We start from the raw sequence: 25,789 nt of genomic DNA on the forward strand, positions 1-25,789 counted from the left end.
AAACGCAGTAATGTTTAATTTTTTTTTTTTTTTGGTTTTCATATTTAGTGGTTTTAAGTAAAGCTAATTTTATCCAAAGTTTAGTATAATTCATTATTTAATCGAAACTGATGAGGGTTAAGTAATTTAAAAATAAATACTTAAAGTAATGCAGTTAATTTATTTTATGTCCATTTTGTATCAATATCATTGTTTTTCAAAAAATATAGTACAAAGATCGCTGTTTCATACATTTTTGTAAAAATTAAGTAACTAACTTTAAGTTGTTTAATTTTATCGTAATATTAAAGGTTTTTTTTTATTATTAATATTCTTCTCTAATTTGGGCCCAAAATGTACAACGAAAAGTAGAATGAACCAATTTGTGTTTTGATTTTAGTAAAGTTTATTCTAAGATCCAATGTATTTTGTTATGTTTAAAGCGTGAGAAGCAACGTTAATTACACAAAGATGATAGCGTACATTGAAGATAATAATTAATTTGTTTTAAAAATAGAAAGTCTAGAAACTTCATCATTTTTAAAATTTGTTATACTAATGTTTTATCGTTTGATGAGTAGTATACACGTGTTTTTTTTTATTTGCGTTAACTTCGAGGGTGCATTCCTGAGCTTAAATTAAGTAACTTTCTCAAAGACACCGATATTCTAATTAACTCCATTTCGGAGATAATCAATAATTAATTTTTATCTTATAAGGCCCTTACGAGCGTGTACACTTGCCCTAGGGCCTGTTTACTTATTGATTAGTGTTAAGTGCGAGTTCATACATTTGCTACTAAACGTAAGTACTATCTCGGACGATCGACGTTCGAAATGACATTGATATGCCACAGTTTTCAATTGTTTGGTTGAGTTAAATGTAATGCCCGTGTTACAACAACGCTATATGCAACATTTAGTTACTTTTTATAAAAATAAAAATAGTAAAAATAAACAAAAAACAATTTTTTTTGAAAATTAACTATGCCATTTAGTTTCCTTAATAGTACTTACCGATACCCCGAAGTTAACGAAATTCAATAAAAACGCGGTGTATATACTACACCGTGTTTTTTTTATTTCCGTTAATATCAAGGGTGCATCCCTGAGCTTAAATAAAGTAACTTTCTCAAAGACACCGATATTCTAATTAACTCCATGTCGGAGATAATCAATCATTCATTTTTATCTTATAAGGCACTTACGAACATGTACACTTGCCTTAGGGCCTGTTTTGATTCGTGTTTAGTTCATACATTTGCTACTAAACGTAAGTGCTATCTCGGACGATCGATGTTCAAAATGACATTGATGTCACAATTGTCAATTGTTTGGTTGAAATAAATGTAATGCTCGTATTACAACACCGCTTTATAATAATAATAAATAATAAATTATTTATTCACGACCAACTTGGATCATTATGTGTTAGTGACAATTTTTATCTTAATGCTAATGTTAATATATACATATGTATTTAATTATAGCAAACTATATACTATATTTGAGTTTCTTATAATTCAAGAAAATCCGCCTAGGTACTCACTTATTCCTGCGCACATGAGTCATGCAGCAGTTATTTAAATATAGGCCATCAACCATCAGGATGCTGTTGGAGCTGGCCCGTACTCTACGCACCAGGGGTGTAGCTCGCTTGCGCATTATGGTGTAAAAGCAGTCTACCCGCGCTTCCGCGAACATCCCTGACGCGCTACAGAATCTAGACAACCCCATCAGCACCCTGTACGCGTTATTATATTGAACGCGCAGAGCATTGTACCGTTTATACGTGTAGTCTGCCCACAGGCTGCTTGTGTAAAAACTAGTACAGTAGGCTCTGAATAAACTGACTTTAACTTCTTTTGAGCAATGAGCAAACCTGCGGGCTATCATATTCGCTCTGACGGACAACGCTCTGCGCTCGCGCTCAATACCCGCATCGTCTTTAAGGTCAGCGCTCACCACATGTCCTAAATATGCAACATTTTATTACTTTAAAAAAGTGAAAATACAAAAAAAAATTTTTTTTTTAATTAACAATGTCATGTAGTTTCTTTGAACGTACATACCGATACCCCGAAGTTAACGGAATTTAATAAAAACACGGTGTATATGCTTAAATTATTTTCGTATGTTTTTTTATTTATTTATTACATACACACAACCATCGTTACAGGCTATCCTAAATCGACAGTATGGAATTTGACACACAGAAGAATAGAATTACATAGGTATGTAAATTGATTATTACTAACTACAGTAACACAATACAGCGTGGCCCTTGTGAATTCGCTGAAGTCGCGCAATGTTACAGGACGCACCCGTTAAAGAAATAATAACTGGACAATGGACATTATTACAATAACTTCTATCTTTAAAATGCCATATATTGTATAATTATTATAAGCGCCAACTGTATTATCTGTACGGTCACGTCTGAAAATATCGATACGAAAAAAAGTGCCAAAAATATGTATTCTTACACGACTTATTGCCCAAGGTAGTGTATACAATTTTTGGCACATTTTTCGTACCTATATTTTCAGACGCTACTGTACCCTTAGTGTAAATTTATTCGATAGCGTGACGTGACGTACCTACGCGTTTGCGTTAAGTCTCATTTTGCATGGGATTTTGAGTCTCCAAAACGTCCCATTTGGCGCGCTGTTTCTAAATCCTATACAAAATGAGACTTAACGCAAACGCGTACGTCGATGAGTTTAACCACAGAACAGAACCCCTAGTGTACATTTATTCACGTCACGCTATCGAATAAATTTACACTAGGGGTTCTGTTCTGTGGTTAAACTCATGGCCTTACCGATGCGTTAATATCAAAACAAACATGACCAACATTTACTTACATTTACATTTTATTTTCACCCAAAATAGAATGTAAATGCATTTCCCTTTCATTTTCAGAAGTGAGTTTAAGAATTTATTTGTGAATCCGGCGGCATTGCTTTATTGATTTGTATTCATTGCCAGAGCCCGGTGTGGAAAAATCAGTATTCAATTTGCATTTGAGGAAGGAGATTACTGAAGGCTACAAATTGTGTTACTTACTTCCTCACAACTTTTTACTGAAATGAATAAAAAACAAACATCGTCACGCCGAATATTCGTTACACTTCACATTTTTTTGTTTAAGTGTCAAAATACATTTTTAAAGAAAGGTTGTATTATTACATTGTCGTATTTTATGTTAGATTTACTAAAATCATAAACAATTAGATAATCACGATAGCCGACGAAACCTTACTTATGGGCAAGTCCCAATAGTCATATTCTAATACACAAAGCAAATACTATTTGTCAATTTAGAACTCAAACGCAAGCGCCAAAAATAAACTATGACTCAAAACTGTTAAAAAAAACAGATTAAGAATAACTGACCAATAAAATAAATAACACTGTTTGAAAGCCACATTTTACTGTATTAGTATTAAATATGGTTTCCTCGAGTACTTTGTACGTCTGTGTATATGAGCAAATAATCTACAACGGCATGAAAAGTTCAAAGGAATGCATTTTGACTTCTTCGCGGTAAATGAAAGCATTCAGACATTCAATTTATTGTATTTTTACAACTTCAGAATTAGCTGTACCATTTAACATGTATAAATGTTCTGAACCTCATTCACATAGGAATTTGAATGTGCTAAAGTAATAACTTATTGCCAGGTAGTGAAGGTAAAGCAACGAGTTAAGATATAGATATGACTTACAACTTTTTCTTTTAATTTAAATTGTATTTTATGTTTATTTCCCCTTGTTCCTCGTACATAACCGAGTTACATTACCAGCAATGTACAAGGAAAAAATATTCTTCGCACAAAACCGGGTAATGTATTAAGAAATATTTTTTCTTTGCACATTACCGATAACATTACCAGTTTTGTACGAGGATGTAAATATTCTTCCTATATTACTTGGTTTTGCTCAAAGAAACCTTTATTCCATATACAAAACCAAGGAGGTTCTGCGAGTAAACAATAAATAAATAAATTGGCCAAGAGCATGTCGGGCCATGCTCAGTGTAGGGTCCTGTAGTTGCCCAATGAACTTAATCTATATATATTATTATTTAAATACATAAAACAAAATCGATCGATTTTTATTGATTTATATATCCATACCAAATTTCAGCTTCCTAGCACTAACAATCACAGAGCAAAGCCTCGGACAGACAGACGGACGGACGGACGGGCGGACAGACATAGCGAAACTATAAGGGTTCCTAGTTGACTACGGAACCCTAATAAAAACCTAGTTACTGCTGCAGTTTAAAAACATTCACAAAACCTGAGTTGTCGATGTGAAACCGTGGACGCACCATACGCTTATATATTGACAAAACTTTCATGGACTGTTAATTTTATGTCCTATTTAGTAACAATTTTTAAAACAATTACATGTACACGGAATAAAGATTTCTTTGAGCAAAACCAAGTAATGTAGGAAGAATATTTACATCCTCGTACAAAACTGGAAATGTTAACGGTAATGTACAAAGCAAAAATATTTCTTAATACATTACCCGGTTTTGTGCGAAGAATATTTTTTCCTTGTACATTGCTGGTAATGTAACTCGGTTATGTACGAGGAACAAGGGTTTATTTCCTATATTTCTATTTGTTCTTAGGATGAGGTTTTTAACAATATGGATATAAAAGTAAAATATAAAAACACATTAAAAAAACAATACAAAACACATATATACATATTGTAAAATATCTAATCTAGGGTGCCGTTTTATGTTTGTTATTATTATATTTATTTATTTTCGATCTCAAGTTAGGTAGGTACTTTATAATATGAATATAAAAATTGAATACAAAAAAATCATTATTATTATTGTTGATGTTGTTTGTCATGTACTTATGGGTTTTACCTAAATTAAACGATTCATGCGAAAACAGAAAAAATTATCTTATTCTTTTATCGACTGGTTAGACATAAAACTGATTGCTGAAGCTATGGAAATTACGAGCTGTTTTTTTTTTGGATTTAGATTGATGCTTTGCTGTAATAATACGAATATTTGTTGAAATAATTATTATTTTATTATAATTAAATTATTTTGAGTTATTTAATGCATCATCAATATATTTGAATACACGGTTTTAAGGCCGTTAATTTGAAACGTGCATTCCTGAGCTTAAATTAAGTAACTTTTTCAAAGACACCGATATTCAAATTAACTCAATTTTGGCGATAATATATGATTTATTTTTATCTGATCAGGCCCCTACAAGCGTGTACACTTGCCTTAGGGCCTGTTTACATGTTGATTATTTGATTAGTGTTTAGTATGAGTTTATACATTTGCCACTAAACGCAAGTACTATCTCGGACGATCGATATGTATTCTAAATGTCGTTGATATATCATAGTTTTCAATTGTTTGGAGGATTTAAGTTTTATGTCCGTATAACAACAACGCTTTTAAACAGTTTTTACGAAAAAAAAGCTTTTTGTAAAGATGCAGGTGGGGTTGGGAGCGACGTGGCATTCAATGAGTCATAGGATTTAATAATTTCATATGGGAAAACACCGTTCCTTATTAGCCTTTCAAAGTCATCTTGGTGCGGAAAGTGCTGTAAGTATACACATACACCCATGTAACAATACCCTCAATCGACAATGGCCACAAGGAGTCAGAGTTTTCTCCTCAACAACAGTAAGATGCCCTTTATTGTACGAGTATTTACCCTGTTGAAGTGTTCTGGAATCACATCATTGATGGCCAAATGCTAACTTGAGGTAGTGACATAAAATTAATTTAACTTGACTTCCCATAAAAGTTCTACTTTCTAGTGTCCATTGTTTGTTTCAGCTTGACAGCAGCTGTTTGTGGAGATGCTGGTGTCCGTTCCGGTGCTGATATTCTTGTTCGCGCTGTGCCTGCTTATCAACTCGTTGATGCTCGTGATGCGCGGCAACACCCCTGAGGCTGCTGAATCTTGGGTTGGCAGCACTCGTCACCAGCGCGATGGTGTGTAGGACTAAGCTATCTTTCTCACACGCCGCTTTCTTGGTTTCGTTACTACTTAAGTTCGTTTTGTCACATTGATGTTGGGTTGAGAGCTGTGAACGGATTTCACAAAAGGTCTGGCGTTGTGCCACAATGATCTAACAGTCGCATTACAACTTAGAACGCAATTTGGTAGAAATCTACATCACGTTTACGGAATTCCAAATATCAGTTTCTATATATACAACTTCCGACCAACTCTCAGTGAGCTTCGGTCCCTAGGCCCTTTCTTTATCATTCCACTAGTCGTATATAGTGCAGCGAATAATAAATAAACAAATAATAAATAAATGATCGTTTTAACCATGGACGCCTGCAGTTTCAGGGGTGTTTACATGCGCGTTGTAGCCGCTTTAAAAACCTGTACATTATTTTTTTGAAGAACCTCAACTGTAGTCCCTCGAGGAAACCTCGGCATAGCACATTAATTATAGTAGCTTTTGCTCGCGACTTTGTGTAGAATAGAAGTTGGTACACGTCCGCACTCTCCCAATTAGTACTTCCTGTAGTATGGAAGTAAAACTTAGTATAACTTTTACCTCCATACACTCACTTCAGAGGATTATTCCTGTAACAAACAATATCCTAAATGGATAATCCGGGTTATAAGCTGTTTTTAAGTAATAAACGCGATAAGAACGAAATAAGTAATCGAAATATCCGTACATACAAACTCACTTTGCACTTTTACGAAGGATCCGTAGAATATGTAGAACTCTTTTGTACAGAACACACGATGACACAAATGTGGCACTATAACGGTATGCTTATATTTATTTAAAAGTGAAAAATTGCCATCTTATTTTATAAAATAAATAAATAAACAATGAATCAGAATGGTGTGCCACGTAAAACATTTAATTATTTTGGTAATTGTTATTCCATAAGTACCTACGCATCATATAACTACTCTATCCTTATAATTACTGTTAGTAATTAGTCAATGTAAAAGGTATTCCACTAAGTCACTCCTTTTATACAAATATTTTAGTAAAAATAATTAACTCTATTTACAAACTTAAATAGATGTCATACATTAAAGAAAAAGTGACGATGCCCTCCATTGGTGAAGCCCGCATTCGAACCGGCATTTTCAGCTATCCAACGCCATGAACCCCTAGGCCACCTTTTCATGGCATGGGTTTAATTTAAAAAACTAAAAAATTACACTTTTTAAGCTCAGCAGAATTCTCTGACACCTCTTTCATTCTACTCTAGTGTGCAGTAATGACTTTCCTCCTGGAGAAATGTTTTGTGAGCACCGATGTTTGCTAGGGTGGGTGTAATATGAAGCGAGCAGCGGCAGTCGCGGCTAGCCAAGCGACGCGGCACATCGCTTGTGCCGTCGACGACGAGCGTCCACAAACTTTCAGCCGCTTCCCGCCCAAACCACATACGATATTACGTTTTCAGTAAATTGTTGGTACTTAGCATATTAAAAAAACTTGGGGAAAAAAGTATATGCAAAACCTTTTTGCAACTTACCTGTTGTTATATAGGTACGAAATATTAGTTAAATTATTTTTAAATGGGGTGAGCTTAGTTAGAAGATAAATGATTTAAATTTCCAATAGCTAGCATGATAATAGTGAAATGTATAAGTGTATAAACACGTCAAACGCTAGGTGTTTTAAGTGTACATATCTGAGTGATAAATAATATCACAGTTTGCAGAAATAATTTCTTTCAGAAGTGGCAAGGTTGAAAAATCTGTGCAATGTCAACTTTGGTTGTGAGTTTAACGGTGTTAATCATAGTGTAAATACCGCGTAGCCTGTGCTCTGTGTGTGTGTTGAGTGTTATCACGGTAGGCCGCGAAAGGCCTCGCTGCAAGAACAAAGGACCTACCTGTTATCAGCAACGATCCAGCTCTCCGCCGTGACCTCTTATCTCAACATGGATTCAAGGCAAGTGATGTTAAACTGTATAAGTTTCCGAAGTTAATATGTTTCCGAAGTTAAAAAGATCAATCTAACAAATACACTCGAAAAGTAACATCCGGAATCGTCTTGGGCACCTGACGGAGGTCACAATCGAAATCATATTTTTGAGGTCGTGAACTTATGAAACTTCATCTGTGGTAGGATAAATAACTCAATATATATTATACATTTATATTTTTTCCAATTATACCTACAAATATTCGAAAGCTTAATTACTTTGCATTAATTACTTTAGAATCTGTCATAAAATTCAACGTTTGCTTTTACTTGCAATTGATGATTTCTCAGTGCCTGTTTGAGCTAAAGTTTGGTAAGCTTCCGTAATTTCGATTACAATACATTAATAATAGCAAAATGGAGTTTATCTAACAATACATACAGTCAAAAGGTGATGATTGATGAAGGCCCTTCCCGACGTCAAAAGAGTAGTTAAGTACGTTAGAGTAATAAGAAAGGTCTATGTGCAATGGGTATGAGGTAGACATCAATAAAAAACATGTATCAGAAAACTTAAAGGTTGCTTGTTGGCTATGGAACCCTTGAAAATAAATTTTTGACAGTAGCTTATTTTACGTAAGGTAAGTTCTGCACTCTGATATAATTCGCTGCTGTATCTTAATGATTATGCATGGCAGTCAGAGTTTTGCGACACTGCGAAATAAAAATGATGTTTAATAAAATGTGCTGAAATCGTTAGTATCATGTAAACAAAACAGTTGTTGTACATGTATATAAGACGAGTCTGAGGACTATTTTCTGGGCTTTTATTTTTTGATACGCAAGAGATAATATACGAGACATTTTAACTAAGCATTCCTGGTAATATTTAGAAACTAAAATGTCATAAAATTTTCTGGATTAGGCCTAGTTTCAGAGATAATTAAATGTTTTTCGAAATCATTCTTTCGCCGTAAGTCGGTACAAAACACATTTTTGACTGCGGTATTGCCACTTTGAGGTCTAGTCTGGACATACCTATTGATTGACATCGAAAAATTAATAAAATGTATTGGAGAGGCTACCCCCAAATAAAAAAAACTTTTTAGCTAATTTTAGGTTATGTGTTTATCAATAAAAATTACGTTTTATATAAAAAATGTTCAAAAAATTTAAAAAAAAAGCGAAAAAATATTTTTTTGTCGAATTTCACAAAAAGTCATATAACATTTTTTGCTTCTGTTGCCATCAGGAATGCACCGTTAAAATCTCTCGCAATGCTCACGGGCACCTTGTATAATGTAAGATGTAGAAAACGACGCGGATAAGTTTTATCTATTCTTTAAAATAAAATATTTCATACATAAATATTTTGTTTAAGAGTCCGTAGCAAGCTCGGTTCTCCATATAAAAGTAGTTATGCTCTCATATTATAACAATAAAGAAATGTGAAGTACAAAGTTTTAAGAGGAGAGGAGGAGGAGGGAGGTTTTTAATTAGTTTATGTCGCTTCAGGTACCAAATTAAACAAATACAGTGAATTTAACTTTTTCATACAAAAATTTGTTCTTGCTCTATTTCGTGTGTTTTATAAGCTGGAGCTATATAAACTAATTACAGGCATAGATATACCTCATGTCATTGTATGTGGAAAGTTTAATTATAATCTGACAGATAGTTTTAAATTGAGAACCAAACTCCATGGTGAAAAAAGGTGAAATTCAGCCGAGCTTGCTGCTGACTCTAAAGCCAATCTACAGAATGAACTTACATAGATTACGTATTTAAGGGACTCATTACTCTTATTAGATTAAAATGTACATAATATTTCATTAATATTCAAATTTAAATTAAAAAATACATATTTTTGTAGTTTTACATGTATATAAAATGTATAATTGTTGGTGCAATAAAGAATATTTACTTATTGTCCACACTCCACACAACAGAACTCCAGGTTCCGTCTCACTTACTCGTACCTACCGTATATTTATTTATGGCGAAAAAAGGTCTTAGGTAAAAAAAATACGTTTCAATTTTGGGGCTTACTAAATTGAAACATAATATCCATTGACAATGGATATTATGTTTCACGTACGTGCTTGGGTAAGAACGTATGCCCACATTCTGTGCAGTTTCAGGGGAATTTCCTTCCGCAAGTGACCCGGACTCGGAATGAACTCCCTGTCGAGGTTTTCTCAACATATTATAGTATGGGGTTCTTCAAAAAAAGAAGTGTACATATACAGGGCACGTGGAATGAATAGGCACTGGGCCATTGGTTTGAAACTTAATATAAAAGAAGCACCGCTACCATATTTGGCTGCTAATAGTGGTAATTAACATTAGAGCTCAATATTAATTGCCACTATTAACAGCCAAATATGGCAGCGGATCACAATTCCAGGCAATGTGTAACTTTTCTCACGTTTTCCTTGTTTGCTTCAACAAAGAATCCTTTAATATGTTACTCTGACAGTTATAATTACTCGGTGAATGTGTGTAAGCAAAATCTAATCTTCTAATCTCATCTACGAAATTTGTACATACATTATTAGGATATGGACTCAGACAGTAAACCATGTAAACAGCAATTAAGTGCATCTATAAATTCAGCTACGTTTATTTTAATTATACTGAAGTAAATAGAAAACGTAGCTAAATCGTGCCGTAAATATTCAAAGATATCGTCTGCCGCGATATCTAAGGTAAACATTAACTGTACATACTCAGTTGTTTCTTTAGCTGTTCCATTTATTTACATTTCTAATGCGTGGTTAGAGGAATCAGGAGATCGATTCAAATTTAACGTTTTTTTATGGTTTTGATCAGGTTTTGTTACGATCTTGACGATCGTCTTGCTGATTGGCGCGCATCTTACGCTTAAATTTCATTTCATTTTTCAAGCGTGAGCGATTTTAAGTCGTATCTAAATTAGACCAAAACCGTGATAAGTTGTTCAATTTGAATCGGGCTCTAGTGCCCAGTATAGAGGTATCAGCTGCTATTACGTAGTTCCTGGCTGACATCCTAATTAGATACATATAAATCGTGTCATTCCCGACGACGTGATGCATTGGCTCGTATTGTCCTGATATTAAAGGTTAGATTTGACAACTCTGCGCGTCATCGTGGATGACACGAACTATATCAATGTACTTGTGAGACCAACGGCTCTTTCATGTAAGCCTTATTCAAACACCACTTTTCTTTATCTTCTACTAAAAGTGTTGTTTATGGAAATCATAACACACAAATACCTATTATTTTTAGGAAAAACCTTCAAATGTTATTTTATTTCTTTTAACGTGTTGCTGTACTTTTTTAATATGTTTTTTTTCATTCTAGTTGACGAGCGTTAACGACCCGCTAACTATAAAAGGTGTAAGAAAAATAGTGGGGATCCATTTAAAGGCGTATTTGCAATCGTGTTTTGATTGAGTAAAAGTAAAAAAAAAAAAAAAAAAACTGTGGAGCAGATCGTCCAAGTTCGCCAACCCTACATACAAAGGTCAAACATCATTCGAGTATAAAAAGACATATAACGAAAATTCACGTGATCATTTCTATACATTAATTCATCTTTCTAACAACGATTGTGACTGAGCTAGGCCATGTGATCGGGAAAAAATTTGGTCTCTCACCATAATTACATTGCATCCGCGAAAGCTTTAGCAAATTTAATCAGCGTTTGAAACATTAGTTTAAGATATATGATAACAGCTCTAATATATATATATATATATAGAATATATATATATTAGAGCTGTTATCATGCTGTTCAAGCTACATCGAGAGATTGGCCGGAAGAAGCTTGCGCATATAACTACTACGTTTATCAGAAATATGGAAGATCGAGCCGTTCTGATTAATGCTTTTATAGCCACCAAAACGTTGTCTCCTGTTAAATCTAACTAGCCGTTGATAATAGTTTGTTCCTATCCTGTGTTAGGTAGAAAGAGATAAAAACAGAGATAGCAAAGTTTTATTAATAATTCATTTGTAACACACTAACACACTCAAAGTTTACTGTAATATGAAAATATTTCCCAATTCGGCTCATAAGTTTGTACCACAGAAACATTTCACTATGTCCTTCTCTCCAAAACCCAGGTTTGATATAGGTATTTGATAGTCATATTCCGTTACGCCACCGCAAATCTATAAATAGGCTATAATTAAATAGCGGCGAACTACCTATCCCTTGTAGGTTTGTTCATTAGGTTATGAGTGTTATGACTTTGCTAGCTTTATGGGGTGCGGTTTTTACCGCGTTTTTATATGCCTGAGGGCGAGCCGCTACTTGAGTTGGCTTTAGCCATATATCAATATCACTTGAAGTACCTACTGAGTACATAATGCGACATCAGTCAAAAGTTTGGCAGACGGGGTTTGTGAAAGCTAGCTAATGAGTTTATTTAGCAGAATGATTAATGTTAACGACCGGTCTGGCCTATAAGTCGGTAGTGATTGTGACGTAGGAAGCAGATGATCCTGGGTTCGAATCCCGGTAAGCGCATTTATTTGTGTGTTGAGCACAGATATTTGTTCCTATGTATGTTATGTTTTCTATGTATTTAAGTATTTGTATATTATATATATATATATATATATATCGTCGTCTAAGTACCCATAATACAAGCCTTCTTGAGCTTACTGTGAGGGGTTAGTCAATTTGTAAAAAAGTAGGGTAAACAATTAATATAAAACAAGGCTATATAATTTTGAAAAAACGGTTTATTTTACTTTGAAATATAGATGAGTAGGTTTTTACTGACTACATACATCACATATCAGTAAAAAGGTGCGGTATACAGTATACTCGTACTTCATAGTTCCCACGCTGTGTTTACATTGCTCTGCCACCGATTGCTGTTTTAAACCCATTATGCCCTAAACCAACGATGTGGAATGGATTCTATTAATTGGGAATCCACAGATTTTTGCTTCTCTGAAATGCAATTTATACATCCATTGTACCTATTTTAATTTATCATATAATTGTGCTTGTTGAAAGTTCATGCATACACATGGAACTTCAAGCGTTTTTTACCGGCTGGTTATACAAATTACTTATTAAACTGAAAGCGTATATCGATGAATACAATATTCAGGTATAAGACGGTGTACTTAATTAGCGTCTGTTTTTTTTTATACCACGACGGTGGCAAACAAGCATACAGCCTTTGGACTGAGTCAAAGGGTCCAAGCTGGCATGCAGGTGCTTCTGCCCAAAGGTGACAGCAATACTCCATATGGGGTCTGACTTGCGATTTATATAGCAGCAGTCTTTGCCCCGGAGTAAAGTTTCGCCTCGCTTTATTGAGCACACCGAGTTTTTGGATGCCAGCGCAGCCTTCCCTTCCAGGTGGCTACGGCTGTCTTTATATAGTATAGATAGGTCCCGAACATTAAGGATTCCACTAATACCAGTTTACTGTATAAACCCAAGCTGCCAAAGTTTATAAAAAAGTAGAGGTGGGTCTGTGTCCTAACGTCACAGTAGGTACTAGAATTAAATATCATAACCTACATAATAATTCAGTACTTACCCGTATGTCTGAACAACAAAACATACCTACGTAATTTGAGTTCTAAGTTTGTATTAGGTACCATAGAACTACGTGCGGAACTACGAAACCTAATGGGCGTTCCCCAGAGCTCGTGCCTTTCCAACACCTTGTTCAGTGTTCTTTTAAACGACTTGCCAAAAGCGATAAAAGGTGCGGAGATATTTATGTACGTTGACGACGTCACGGCAGTCGTAACCGCATCCGCTGAACATGAGTTGGAGGGAGCGATAAATGACATCATGGATCAACTACACCAATGGTTCCAGTCTAGCGGCCTGGCCATGAACAAAGAAAAAACATGCTTCATGAAGTTAAACGGTCACCCGAGCCCCCCTGAAGGTGTATGCGGGCGATGCCCTTATACAGCAAGTTTCCTGCACACGCCTCCGGGGTTTCCAGCTTGAGGCCGGCGCCCCACTGCAGCGCACGCTATGTACACGACCCACGTTCCTATACAAAATTTCGTGGGCTTGCCCACGGTTTGTATTAAAACGTGGGCCGTGGATGTAGCGTGCGCAGCAGTGGGGCGCAGCGAATTAACGTGGGAGTCCCATATCGATGATCTGTGTGGCTGGTGTGGGCGGGCATGCTATGCGCTACGGCACCTAGCGAGCACCGCCGGGCTGTGCACGGTGCGCGAGTGCTATTACGCAACTATGCACTCCTCACCTATGGCGTGGAGTTATGGGCCCGCGCTTCAGACTGGAATCGCGTATTTGTTATGCAGAAGCGTGCCGTCCGCATTATCTTCCGGGATCTCAACATATTGCCCCTACCTTGCCTTTACCTATACCAAGTGGCGGTGTTTACATACGAAAATCTAAACAAGTTCAAACTCAATGGAATGAATGATAACTACCCTCTCCGTAGCAATGTGCACAGACTGATCGCTGAACCGCACAGACTCGCTAAGTCCCAGGACCGTCTGTTTACAATCGCTTACCTGATAGTATCAGAAACGCAGCTAAAAATGTGGCTCATGAGCGAAGTTTTCTACGATTACGCGAAATACTTTAACCTACCTATTACGACATAAATAATATTATTGTTCTGATTATATAAATAATATTGTTGTTACTCTTATACCTAATTTGAACGTTTATACATTGATTTTATAGTTAATAATTAATTAATTTAACACTATCTGTGATTTTATAATCGTAATTATAAGACGAAATGTACAGAATGTACCCACTACCAAGAAACGACTTGTAACTTTTTGTACAGGGAAGACTTTGATCTAGAAAGTTAGTGGACTTAGCAGAAAATCAGCCAGACAAATCGACGACGTCACAACAAATTGATGACTCTCATGGTGTGACGTTTGAAGTTACCATGAAATTATAATGAAAGTGAATTTACTAGGTGAAGGAATTATTTATTACGAGCGTAAAAAGAAAGAATATGATACGAATAATATGTAAAGTATATAGCTTTTAAAAACCGGAATTTAAATTTTGAACAAATCTTCTCATATAGTAACAACCGAAAATTAAGTATTTGGCAATTATTTAAGCTGTGATGTAGGTGAAATTTTTACAAACTAAGAATGGAGAGTTATTCATGATATGATGATTCATAACAATGGTGTAGGCAAGGAAAAAATTATTTTTATAAGGGTTAAAAAAACAGGAAAACTATATCAGCCCTACGACAAAGATAATGCGGAACTATGAGTAACTTTGGATAGGTACTAATTAGAGAAAAAATAGAAACCGCAGTTTTATTTATCAGCAACTTCCGAAAAAAACCATATTTCAATTGGCCACGTGGTTGTACCTGTTCGATTATTTGAAAATTTCTAATTTGAACGAAGGATCTTATGTGATAGTGACTCATGTGACGTAAGAATCCAGCGGGATGAAAATGGTGTATACATTAGCACGGAGTAATATCTGGTGAACTTAAATCTGATAATCGACTTTCGCTGATAAAAATCAGATCATTGGATTCACCATAAAATTTTAAAGTAATGACTAAAGTTTGTGTCCGTTTCGATGTTTCGAGTTGGAAAATCTACTCATGGTATTCTACAGCAGCATCAGATCCTAGATCAGATCTAGCGTTTGCTGTAAACTGAACAATCCTGATCTGATTCAGCGATCGAACATCGTTTCTTTCATTTCTCCACTTGATGATTTTTCAGATTTGGGACGAGAAATAACAACGAAAATAGTTACTGATTACATCCTTAAGTTTATTGAAAGTTTAAAAGTATTTGGATATGTTGTATACACAATTATTAATCTTAATGACTGCTGACAATATAAAAATACTTAATTGATACATCAATATTAGCCTAATTCATTTACAACTAAAAATTTGGTTCATATTGATAATAATTACAATAAAATACATTGGAATTGAATAGAGATCTATTCTAGCTTTAAGTCAATTACAATGGTGGAGATTTACGACTAGTTTCAACAAAATATTTCTGCATGTAGCTTGCATTCATGATGGATTTTTAACATTCCCCTAATAAAATTGAATAATTTTTAAAAATCTTTTTCTTATCAAATATTTTATTTTTTAAAATTTTCTTATTAATCGTCTAAATGTAATTACAACTGCTAAGTAGTGATTGATAATGTTACTTATAAAGATTTACGCGAGCTAAACCCTCATGAATATAAGCAAAATAATTCTGTAAGATTAAAATATGTTGGAACAATTGGTAACTTTGGATAGGTACTGATTGAAGAATTAATTGAAACCGCAGTTTTATTTATCAGCAACTTCCTTGAAAATAATAAAAATTTTAATTGGCAACATGTCTTCAATTAAACATTTGGTACTTATTCATGAGAACTACAATAAATACATTGAAATTTCATTAAGTTTCATCACAGACTTACATCAATTACAATGCTGAAGATCCATTAACAAAATAATTATGCAATGTATAATAGCAGAAAAAGAAATTACGCTTGGTGGACAAGCATTTGAGTCTTTCTTCCCTAAATCGTAACACTGTGGGAAATATTTTCACTTTCTGTGTTTTGAAATATTCTGAAATCGAGACATCAATTGTACAAAAAATCATCGTTCGTTCTAGTCCATCACTGCAGTGGACCAGGATTGGGCTCATTTTTCTGAAATAGCCCTTAGAACGTTCTACCTCTTCAATGCGTTTTCTAACCGTGAACAGGAATCTCAGAAAATCATATGTAGGAGGCAACTCACAGTGAACTGGCCACTTGAAGTACAGAAAGTGATAAACAGTCAACGAATCTCCTTTTTCATTAGAAACCTCAAGCTTTGTGATTTCCAGTGTTGGTAGAAGCGCTTCAATTTCAACAGTGCTGACCTTGAGCTTTCCAAATTGAAGTGATAATCCGGCTCCAGGGCCCCAGTAGCAATAGCCTCTCTCCTCTTTCTCAGGTTTGTTTAGCATCACTATAACCTTGGTTCGATGCTGCCAAACTGTTTCCCAAAAGGCCTGGGCTCCCTTTGCAGACTGTGGCGTCTCGGTGGCAATGTACGCTTTGGGTCGCTCGAAGCCTCTAATGTAACTGGCATTGATGATGGTTGAATCTTCTCCAGATAGCTCAACGCGGCTATGCTTGAAGACAGGCCTTTTTTCGGGTCCAGCGTAAGTGTACGTGCCGCGTGTTAGTGGAACTCCAGTCTCCAAAACTTGCTTATGCTCTTCAAGAAGACGATCGATGAAATAAGGTTTATCTACATCGCTGATGAAGTCTCCAAAGGTCAGTGATTTTGATTTTGGATTCGACATTTTGGTGAATTAGTATAAAGTTTTCGAGACTACTAGACTCAAGCACAATACAGAGCTGACTGAAGTATGAAGTATTTCAGGGGTTTGTACTTATATCATTCTGTTTCCCTTGCAGTATGAATCATAGCTGATAATGAATGCCAAGGAAATGATTCAAGTGGAATAGAACTATTAGAATTATTAGAAAACCTGCTTTCTGATAATAACACAAACGTTCTAGCTTATTTATGAGGTTTTAATGCATAGTATTTATAAATAGACTTATGAAGAATAGTTTGATATTGGCTGCTACGATATAATCATAGGGTATGAGAGTTTCTTATCAATCGTCTAAATGTAATTACTATTGCTGAATAGTGACTGATAGTATTACCTTTAAAGATACGCTCGAGCTCAATCTTAGTACATAGAAACAAAATAATATTGTAGGCATTTTAATAAAAATATGACCGCACGAGTTAATCACCACTAGAAGCTTGATAACACCGGAAACATGTAAACATACATGAAAAACCCATGTAATTAGTTGTTCGAAAAAAGGTCGCGACCTAAAGAAACGATAGCAGCACAAAGATAACGGTCCATTATTCACAAATGAGGTAATTATTTTAATATAAAGCTACAAATGGCTCAAAGGTCATGAGTCATTCTAGTAAAGACTAATTTTACTTGGCAACGTTTTAGGGATTTCTATTTTCTCGTGACCTGACAATCAAGGACTATTTTTGGGCTTCTGCGTATGTAAATGGAGTCGATGCGAGTGTACTACAGCTCATATTCTAGTCACAGTACAGGAATCCTTTCGAAAGTTGAGCATCACTGGTCTTTGGGATCGTTCTTAAAGTTTTTGTCTTCTGGTGCTGGTTTGATCTACTCTCTAGGGTTGTGTAAAGTATATCTACTAGGAATTGTATACTACAAAGCAATTAAAACTAAGACAGAGTAATTTAAGAACACTTTATTTAAAACTTAAAATAATATTACAACCTATGAGTGTACAAATGACTATATTTAAGCCTCAAAGATTTAATCAGTCTAAGTAATTTTGATTGAAACATAACTTAAGAATCTACTGAGGAAGAAAAGCACGATGTAGTAATGGACCGAGATCGTTTCAAACGCTCATAACACTTCAATTCCCATTGGTCATCGGTAATTTTCTTGACTGATACGAAAGGATGCCCCTTAGCCTGAGGCTTGATGAATTTTTGTGGGCCAGGTCTGAAAAATGAAAAGTGTTGAGTTACTGAAAAAGTAATAGACTTTTGCGGGCTTATAATCTTCGACTGAACAAGGTAAAAATTATTTATGCCTCATATCCTCGTGGACTATTTTTATACTTACTCTAAGCCCTTGTGAGTTTTGTAAATGGTCTCTAAGGCATAGTTGTGCATCTCTTCGGGCTTAATGCCATGTGACTTGAAAATTCTGTAAAGAAAAATCATAATTTAAAAATCCGCGCAATTATTCGTAAACTGAAGTAATTGATAAACTGCTTACTCTTTTATATCGGGTACAGCCGTCACAATAATGTGTTTATCAAATCTCAAGTCAAACAGTTCCGAAAATGGATGATCTTGCGTTTGATATATTATCATATCGGATCTGAAAGTATGAGAAGTAAATAATTAGTACAATCGCACGCTTTTCTATTTGATGCATAGTTCAGTCATTTAAATAATTTGGGAATACGTACACTTCTTTACTTTGTGAATAGACAGGCCTGCCATATTTGAGCTTTATTATCGAAGCTCTCTCCGGTAGCAGAAAATCAATGATGTGAGTGTAGTTATCATCTCTGAAAATAGAAAAAAAATATAAAGATCTCAAGATCTAAACAAAACCCTCAATACTACACTAGCAAAAACAAACAGTACTTACATTTCTTCAATCTTCTCAAACGAAAATGATAACTCGTGTTTAACAATCATTGCCGAAGCACCTCTTATAGTTACAACAACTTTATCACCTGCTCGATAATGTTTGACGGCGTTCTTTAACAGGTTGTGGATCATTGTTGAATCTTTTTCCATCCACTCTTCGGGTACGTTGACGATACTACTAAGACGTGCATAGTAACTCATGTTATATAGCTGAAAGTTTATTCTCAGTTGTTAAAACAATACGCAAACTTGGACGCACTGGAATAACTGTGAGTTATTGTCAACAAACAATTAAAACCGCGATACTATTCTTCTCATAAATGTCCAGCTGGAGCGACCAGAGTTCACTGTTACGAGCTTAGGTTTTTACTGATTATATATGGCTCTGGATATTATTATTCCTTCAGAAGAATAACATGAAATGACCTCACGATGATGAAATAACTTGAGGAAAAATTGGAATTTTTTTATCGGTGGATGTAGGTAATAGTGATTCTAGTCCCTTTGAAGTAAGTCATAAAAGCGTAAGTTACTTCTGAAAGTGTGAAGGACATTTTTGATATCCTGTAGAATTACAAAGCCTTCATGAAACTTGTGCTAACTCTAAGTAATGGTTCAGCATCACTCTCAAAAATTGACTTGACTTATGTTTTAACGAGATACAAGCTGTGGACATGTAGATAGTGGTTGCCAAATTCTACGGATGAGTAATACCAATAAGCTTGATAACCTGAAATTGTTAATTTTGAACTCTGGCTTTTAGACTGTAGAACTCTGTTGTTAATAGTTCAAGTATAGAGATCTGTGCAAGGGTGCAATGTAGGTAACAACTAAGAATGGAGAGTTATTAATGATTCATAATGATTCTGTAGGCAAAGAAAAATATTATTTTTATAAGAATTAAAAAAACAGCAAAACCACATCAGTCTTTCTGCTAAAAAGATAAGGGGGAACTATGAGTAACTTTGGATAGGTACTAATTAGAGAAAAAATAGAAACCGCAGTTTTATTTATCAGCAACTTCCGTAAAAAAACCATATTTTAATTGGCCACGTGGTTATACTTGTTCGATTATTTGAAATTTTCTAATTTGAACGAAGGATCTTATGTGATAGTGACTCATGCGACGTAAGAATCCAGCGGGATGAAAATGGCGTATACATTAGCGCGAAGTAATATCTGGTGAACTTAAATCTGATAATCGACTTTCGCTGATAAAAATCAGACCATTGGATTCGCCGTCGCATTTTAACCTAATGACTGCAGTTTGTGTCCGTTTCGATGTTTCGAGTTGGAAAATCTACTCATGGTATTCTACAGCAGCATCAGATCCTAGATCAGATCTAGCGTTTGCTGTAAACTGAACAATCCTGATCTGATTCAGCGATCGAACATCGTTTCTTTCATTTCTCCACTTGATGATTTTTCAGATTTGGGACGAGAAATAACAACAAAAATAGTTACTTATTACATCCTTAAGTTTATTGAAAGTTTAAAAGTATTTGGATATGTTGTATACATGATTATTAATCTTAATGACTGTTGACAATATAAGAATACTTAATTTATACATCAATATTAGCCTAATTTATACACATTCACAAAATCTATAATAAGATACATTGAACTTCCATTGAATTCCATTTCAGACAGCGGGACGACAGTTGTCGCTTTTAGCCCGGAGGTATGAAAAATAATTATATAAAATGGCATAACAAAAAAGGTATGGTTTTCCGTCTAACAAGCAGTTAAAACCTTTTTTTCTCAATCCTAATACTGTGAAAAATATATTTACTTTCTTTGTCCGGACATATTGCTGAAGGATCCTTTCGATTGCGCAGTAGAACATCATTCGATTTAATCCATTACGGCAGTGGACCAGGATTAAGCTCAAATGGCCTTCACAACTCTCTATACTTTCACTGTATTTACTAACCGTGAGCAGCAACTTCCAAAAGTTATCACTAGATGGCAACTTGTAGTGAACTGGCCACTGCAAATACAGAATGTGGTAAACAGTCAACCAATGGCCATTTTCGTCAGTTATCCTGAGGTTCGTGACCTCAATTTCAAGAGTTTGTAGAACTGTCTGAATTTTAACAGTGCTGACTGTTAACCTTCCGAATTTGAGCGATGTCCCGATGGTAGGGCTCCAGTAGCGATAGCTTCTTTCTTCCTCCGGTTCGTTGAGCAACACTACAACTTTGCTTTTATGCTTCCAAACTGTTTCCCATAATGCCTGGGCTTCTTTTGCAGACTGCGGCATTTCGGTGGCAATTCGTGCGTTGGGTTGATCGTTTTCTTGCATGTAGCTGGCATTGATGATGGTTGAGTCTCCGTTTTCAAAAAGATCAACGCTGTGCTCGAAGAGGGGCTTGTCTTCTGATCGATGAGTGAATACGTTGAGTGCTGGTGGTACGTTAGTCTTCATAACTTTCTTATACTCATTGGAAAGACGTTTAACGCAATTCGGATGATTCATCAGCTCGATAAGGTCCTTCGAGCTCAATGATTTTGGGTATAAATTCCACATTACGGTGAATTAGCACAAAGCTAGCAGCTATGGACGTACAGAGATGACTGAAGTACTATGCTTCATATAACATCCTATTTATATTATCCTATTGACAGATGACGTGAATAAATTCCCGTTTGACGTGACGGAAAACCGCAACTATCGTCGAGTAGTGAGATGGGAACATGTATTTTGTTTGTTAAGCAACGAATTGTGCTGTCAATGTCACAGTTAATTAATTAATTTATGCATGCTCAGCGGGACGTCAATTAATTCGGATACTTTCGAAGTAAAACAAAGTCGTAAAAAAATTAACGAGTGCTCAGCGGGTGAGTTTCCCAAAGCACTAAAATTCAGTTAACTTTAATGGTAATAAAAGTCTTACTCATAAAGATGTGAATGCCGCTGCAGGGTCATCATAATTTAAATTAATTAATAAACTACCGGTGTGTCATCACATTCAATGATTATAAAACAGGAGCCACTGAGAGACTTCTTCAAAAAGTAATACTTTGCGTTAGGAAGCGGACCTATTCCTACAGCAGAGATTCGTAAACCAACATGACTACAGAATTCCCATATATTTCGGCCATGGACTTTTTGACCCGTATGGATGATCCATACTGTCTCGACCTCATCCATGAAGAATACAATACCATTGAGCTGACCCGGAGAAGTTTCGCAGAACCTGACAATGGGGCTGGCCGCAGTGGATGCTCAATGGTAGCGCACCAATTTTTTCGCTGCCTGAAGACAGAAGAGAGGTACCACGGCGCCAGTTTTGTAGATGGCTTCGACTCATGCAATGGACAACGGAAGTATATCTGCGTCAGCAACCCGGAAGAAGAAGACTGCGAGAAGTTTTGGCAATTAGCGTGGCGTCATGAAGTCACAACTATCGTTAAGGCATCCCGAAGAGCTGAGGCAGAAAGCTACCAGTATTGGAGTTCAACTGAAGGCAGTGAGATAGAGTGTGGAGGGTTTAGAGTGAAGACTCTGAAGATCTCCGAGAAGCCTCGTTTTACTCTAACAGTGTTGCGCCTGTCAGACCGTGCGGATCGTGAGCGTGAGATTCAGCATTACCAGTACACTGCCTGGCATAATAGCTTTGAAGATGATCCGCTTGTGTTCTTGTCCTTTGTGTGCAGTTTGAACGAAACATATACCATTTCTGAAAAGAAACAACGGGGTGGCAAGAAGCCTGGAGCTGTTATGGTCCACTGCAGTGATGGACTTAGCTGCTCGGCAGTGTACTGTATCCTCGATATTTGTGTTACCCAGTTCAAGAGCACAGGTACGTTGTCTGTGGCCAACACTCTACAGAAACTAAGACGGCAAAAGTATAGTTGCTTGAACCGTATAGAAGATTACACTTTCTGCTATCAAGCCATGCATGTGTTTGTCTTAGGAGAAATGGGATGGAGCCAAAGATATCTAAATGAAAGACAATCTACTTAAATTGACACACTTTGAAATGTATCGAAAGCTCAAACACATGGTTAGTGAGTGTTCAAATTTGTATATTTTGACTATCAAAATTTACCATCTATGACTGTGTAATGTGCTTTTTATAAAGTTGTAAGTTGAAAGGCAAATAAATAAAATATACAATTTTTGTAATACTTTTATTTCAAAATTACAAGTTAGATACTACAAAATTTTGCTTACTCTAAGAACTAAAATGATGAGGGCTATCAATGCAAGCGATAGCGTAGGATAAAATATCCAAGGAAACTTCACTGTCCAGTCGCACCACAAATTTCTGTAACAAAAGTACGACATTACTATTGTTTGTCAGATTAAACATCGGACCTTGACTTCTTTCTCCATATTCTTAAAGCTCCAAATTTCGATAATATAAGAATATAATAAGTGGTTTGAAAGCTTACCGTGAAGGCAATAGGCGGTCGCGACTCGTAATATCCCATTCCCAGGGAGTGACAGGATTCACAAAGACATAAGTGTCTCCCACAGCCGCAGGTGGGATGTATTTTCCGTTGGGTCTGAAAGAAGAGAAAAATTTAAATAACGTGCCAAAATCTTGAATTTCAATTCGCTCAAGAATGAGTGGAATAAATCTGAAGAACGACAATCTGAAGAACTTACATTAAGCCTTCAGGATTTCTGTATACGGTCTCAAGAGACCAACTGTATCTGTCCATGCCTCTTATGCCCTTGGATCTAAGTACCCTGAAAGCAAAGATTTGAGTCAAAAATGAACTTGAAACGATTATTCTAAAATAATAGATGGAATACTTACTTTTTGATGTCCGGCACAGCAATTATAATACTGTGTCTCTCAGGCCTGTCCAAGAAAAATTTTGAAATCGGGTGATCATAACTGAAACTCCCTGGCAGGCATTGTCTGAAAGCAAAAAATGAATTAGTTTTTTGAGCCAAGCACTCAATTAATTGAACTATTTTTTAATACTTACACAGGTTCTTTCTCTACTTCATCAGATCCAGGCCTTGATTTTAAAATCGACGTTCTCAGAGGCAAAAGAACATCAATTTTGTAACCATCTTCATTACAACTGGAACCAAAAAGAGATAAGTCAGTTCGAGGACGAAAGATACAATAAAAAATCCTGAAAAAATAAAAACAGAACTCACATTTCAGTACTTTCCGAAGAATTTTTATCATTGTTGTTTATTACAACCGTTAAAAGTTCTCCGAATGCAACGGTGACTTTTGGGCCCATCCGATGCTTTTTAACCACATTAGTAACTAGTTCCGTGACTAATTTTTGGCCAGCTTCCTCCAGCCAGTTCTGCAGTGCTTGCATGTCTGTAGATTGATTTTGGCTCATTATTGCTATTGATAAATTATAATTATAAGTATCGTCACACGTCAGGTCTGTTCACAACGAGGTTGTGAAGACGACTGATTGATCGAGGGACTTATAAACCAATGACAAGTAGGACCAGGAAGTTGGCCTTTTTATTTCGTTTAAATTTGAGGTTAAACATATGAAGTCTCATTTGAACAGCGCGAAATTCCTTGACCTATATGATAAGCTTTATTATCAAAAACTCTTTGATATTATAACATACCAAGGAATGTAGGCATTTTAATAAAAATATGCTCGCAAAGAAACGATAGCAGAATAAAGATAACGGACCATTATTCATAAATGAGGTAATTATTTTAATATAAAGCTACAAATGGCTCAAAGGTCATGAGTCATTCTAGTAAAGACTAATTTTACTTGGCAACGTTTTAGGGATTTCTATTTTCTCGTGACCTGAAAATCAAGGACTATTTTTGGGCTTCTGCGCATGGGAATGGAGTCGATGCGAGTGTACTACAGCTCATATTCTAGTCACAGTACAGAAATCCTTTCGAAAGTTGAGCATCACTGGTCTTTGGGATCGTTCTTAACGTTTTTGTCTTCTGGTGTTGGTTTGATCTACTCTCTAGGGTTGTGTAAAGTACATCTACTAGGGATTGTATAATACAAAGCAATTAAAACTAAGACAGAGTAATTTAAGAAAACTTTATTTAAAACTTAAAATAATATTACAATCTATAAGTAAACAGATGTCTATAAATAGTGATTTCAATACAAGCACAACCTAAAAGTCTGTTAAAAAGGCACAGCACAATGTGACAGCGAACTGACGTCGTTTCAAACGCTCATAACACTTCAATTCCCATCGGTCATCGGTAATTTTCTCCACTGATACGAAAGGATGCCCCTTAGCCTGAGGCTTGATGAATTTTTGTGGGCCAGGTCTGAAAAATGAAAAGTGTTGAGTTACTGAAAAAGTAATAGACTTTTGCGGGCTTATAATCTTCGACTGAACAAGGTAAAAATTATTTATGCCTCATATCCTCGTGGACTATTTTTATACTTACTCTAAGCCCTTGTGAGTTTTGTAAATGGTCTCTAAGGCATAATTGTACATCTCTTCGGGCTTAATGCCATGTGACTCGAAAATTCTGTAAAGAAGAATCATAATTTAAAAATCCGCGCAATTATTCGTAAACTGAAGTAATTGATAAACTGCTTACTTTTTTATATCGGGTACAGCCGTCACAATAATGTGTTTATCAAATCTCAAGTCAAACAGTTCCGAAAATGGATGATCTTGCGTTTGATATATTATCATATCGGATCTGAAAGTATGAGAAGTAAATAATTAGTACAATCGCACCCTTTTCTATTTGATGCATAGTT

General features: G+C 35.6%; 2 protein-coding genes across 2 annotated transcripts; one reads left to right on the plus strand and one right to left on the minus strand.

Moving 5' to 3' along the window:
* Window positions 1-5,816: 5,816 nt before the first annotated feature.
* On the minus strand, window positions 5,817-17,210 carry LOC133519509 (tyrosine-protein phosphatase non-receptor type 9-like). The gene is made up of 2 exons (XM_061853514.1): window positions 16,614-17,210; window positions 5,817-6,071 (listed from the first exon to the last, which is right to left on the minus strand). Exons 1-2 carry the CDS (start codon window positions 17,208-17,210, stop codon window positions 5,817-5,819), a joined length of 852 nt encoding a protein of 283 aa, XP_061709498.1.
* A 4,959-nt stretch (window positions 17,211-22,169) lies between these two features.
* On the plus strand, window positions 22,170-23,066 carry LOC133519592 (tyrosine-protein phosphatase non-receptor type 9-like). The gene has a single exon (XM_061853618.1). The coding sequence runs from the start codon at window positions 22,170-22,172 to the stop codon at window positions 23,064-23,066; it is 897 nt and encodes a 298-aa protein (XP_061709602.1).
* Window positions 23,067-25,789: the final 2,723 nt, after the last annotated feature.

Source organism: Cydia pomonella, chromosome 7, assembly GCF_033807575.1.
Source record: "Cydia pomonella isolate Wapato2018A chromosome 7, ilCydPomo1, whole genome shotgun sequence".
Taxonomy (NCBI): domain Eukaryota; kingdom Metazoa; phylum Arthropoda; class Insecta; order Lepidoptera; family Tortricidae; genus Cydia; species Cydia pomonella.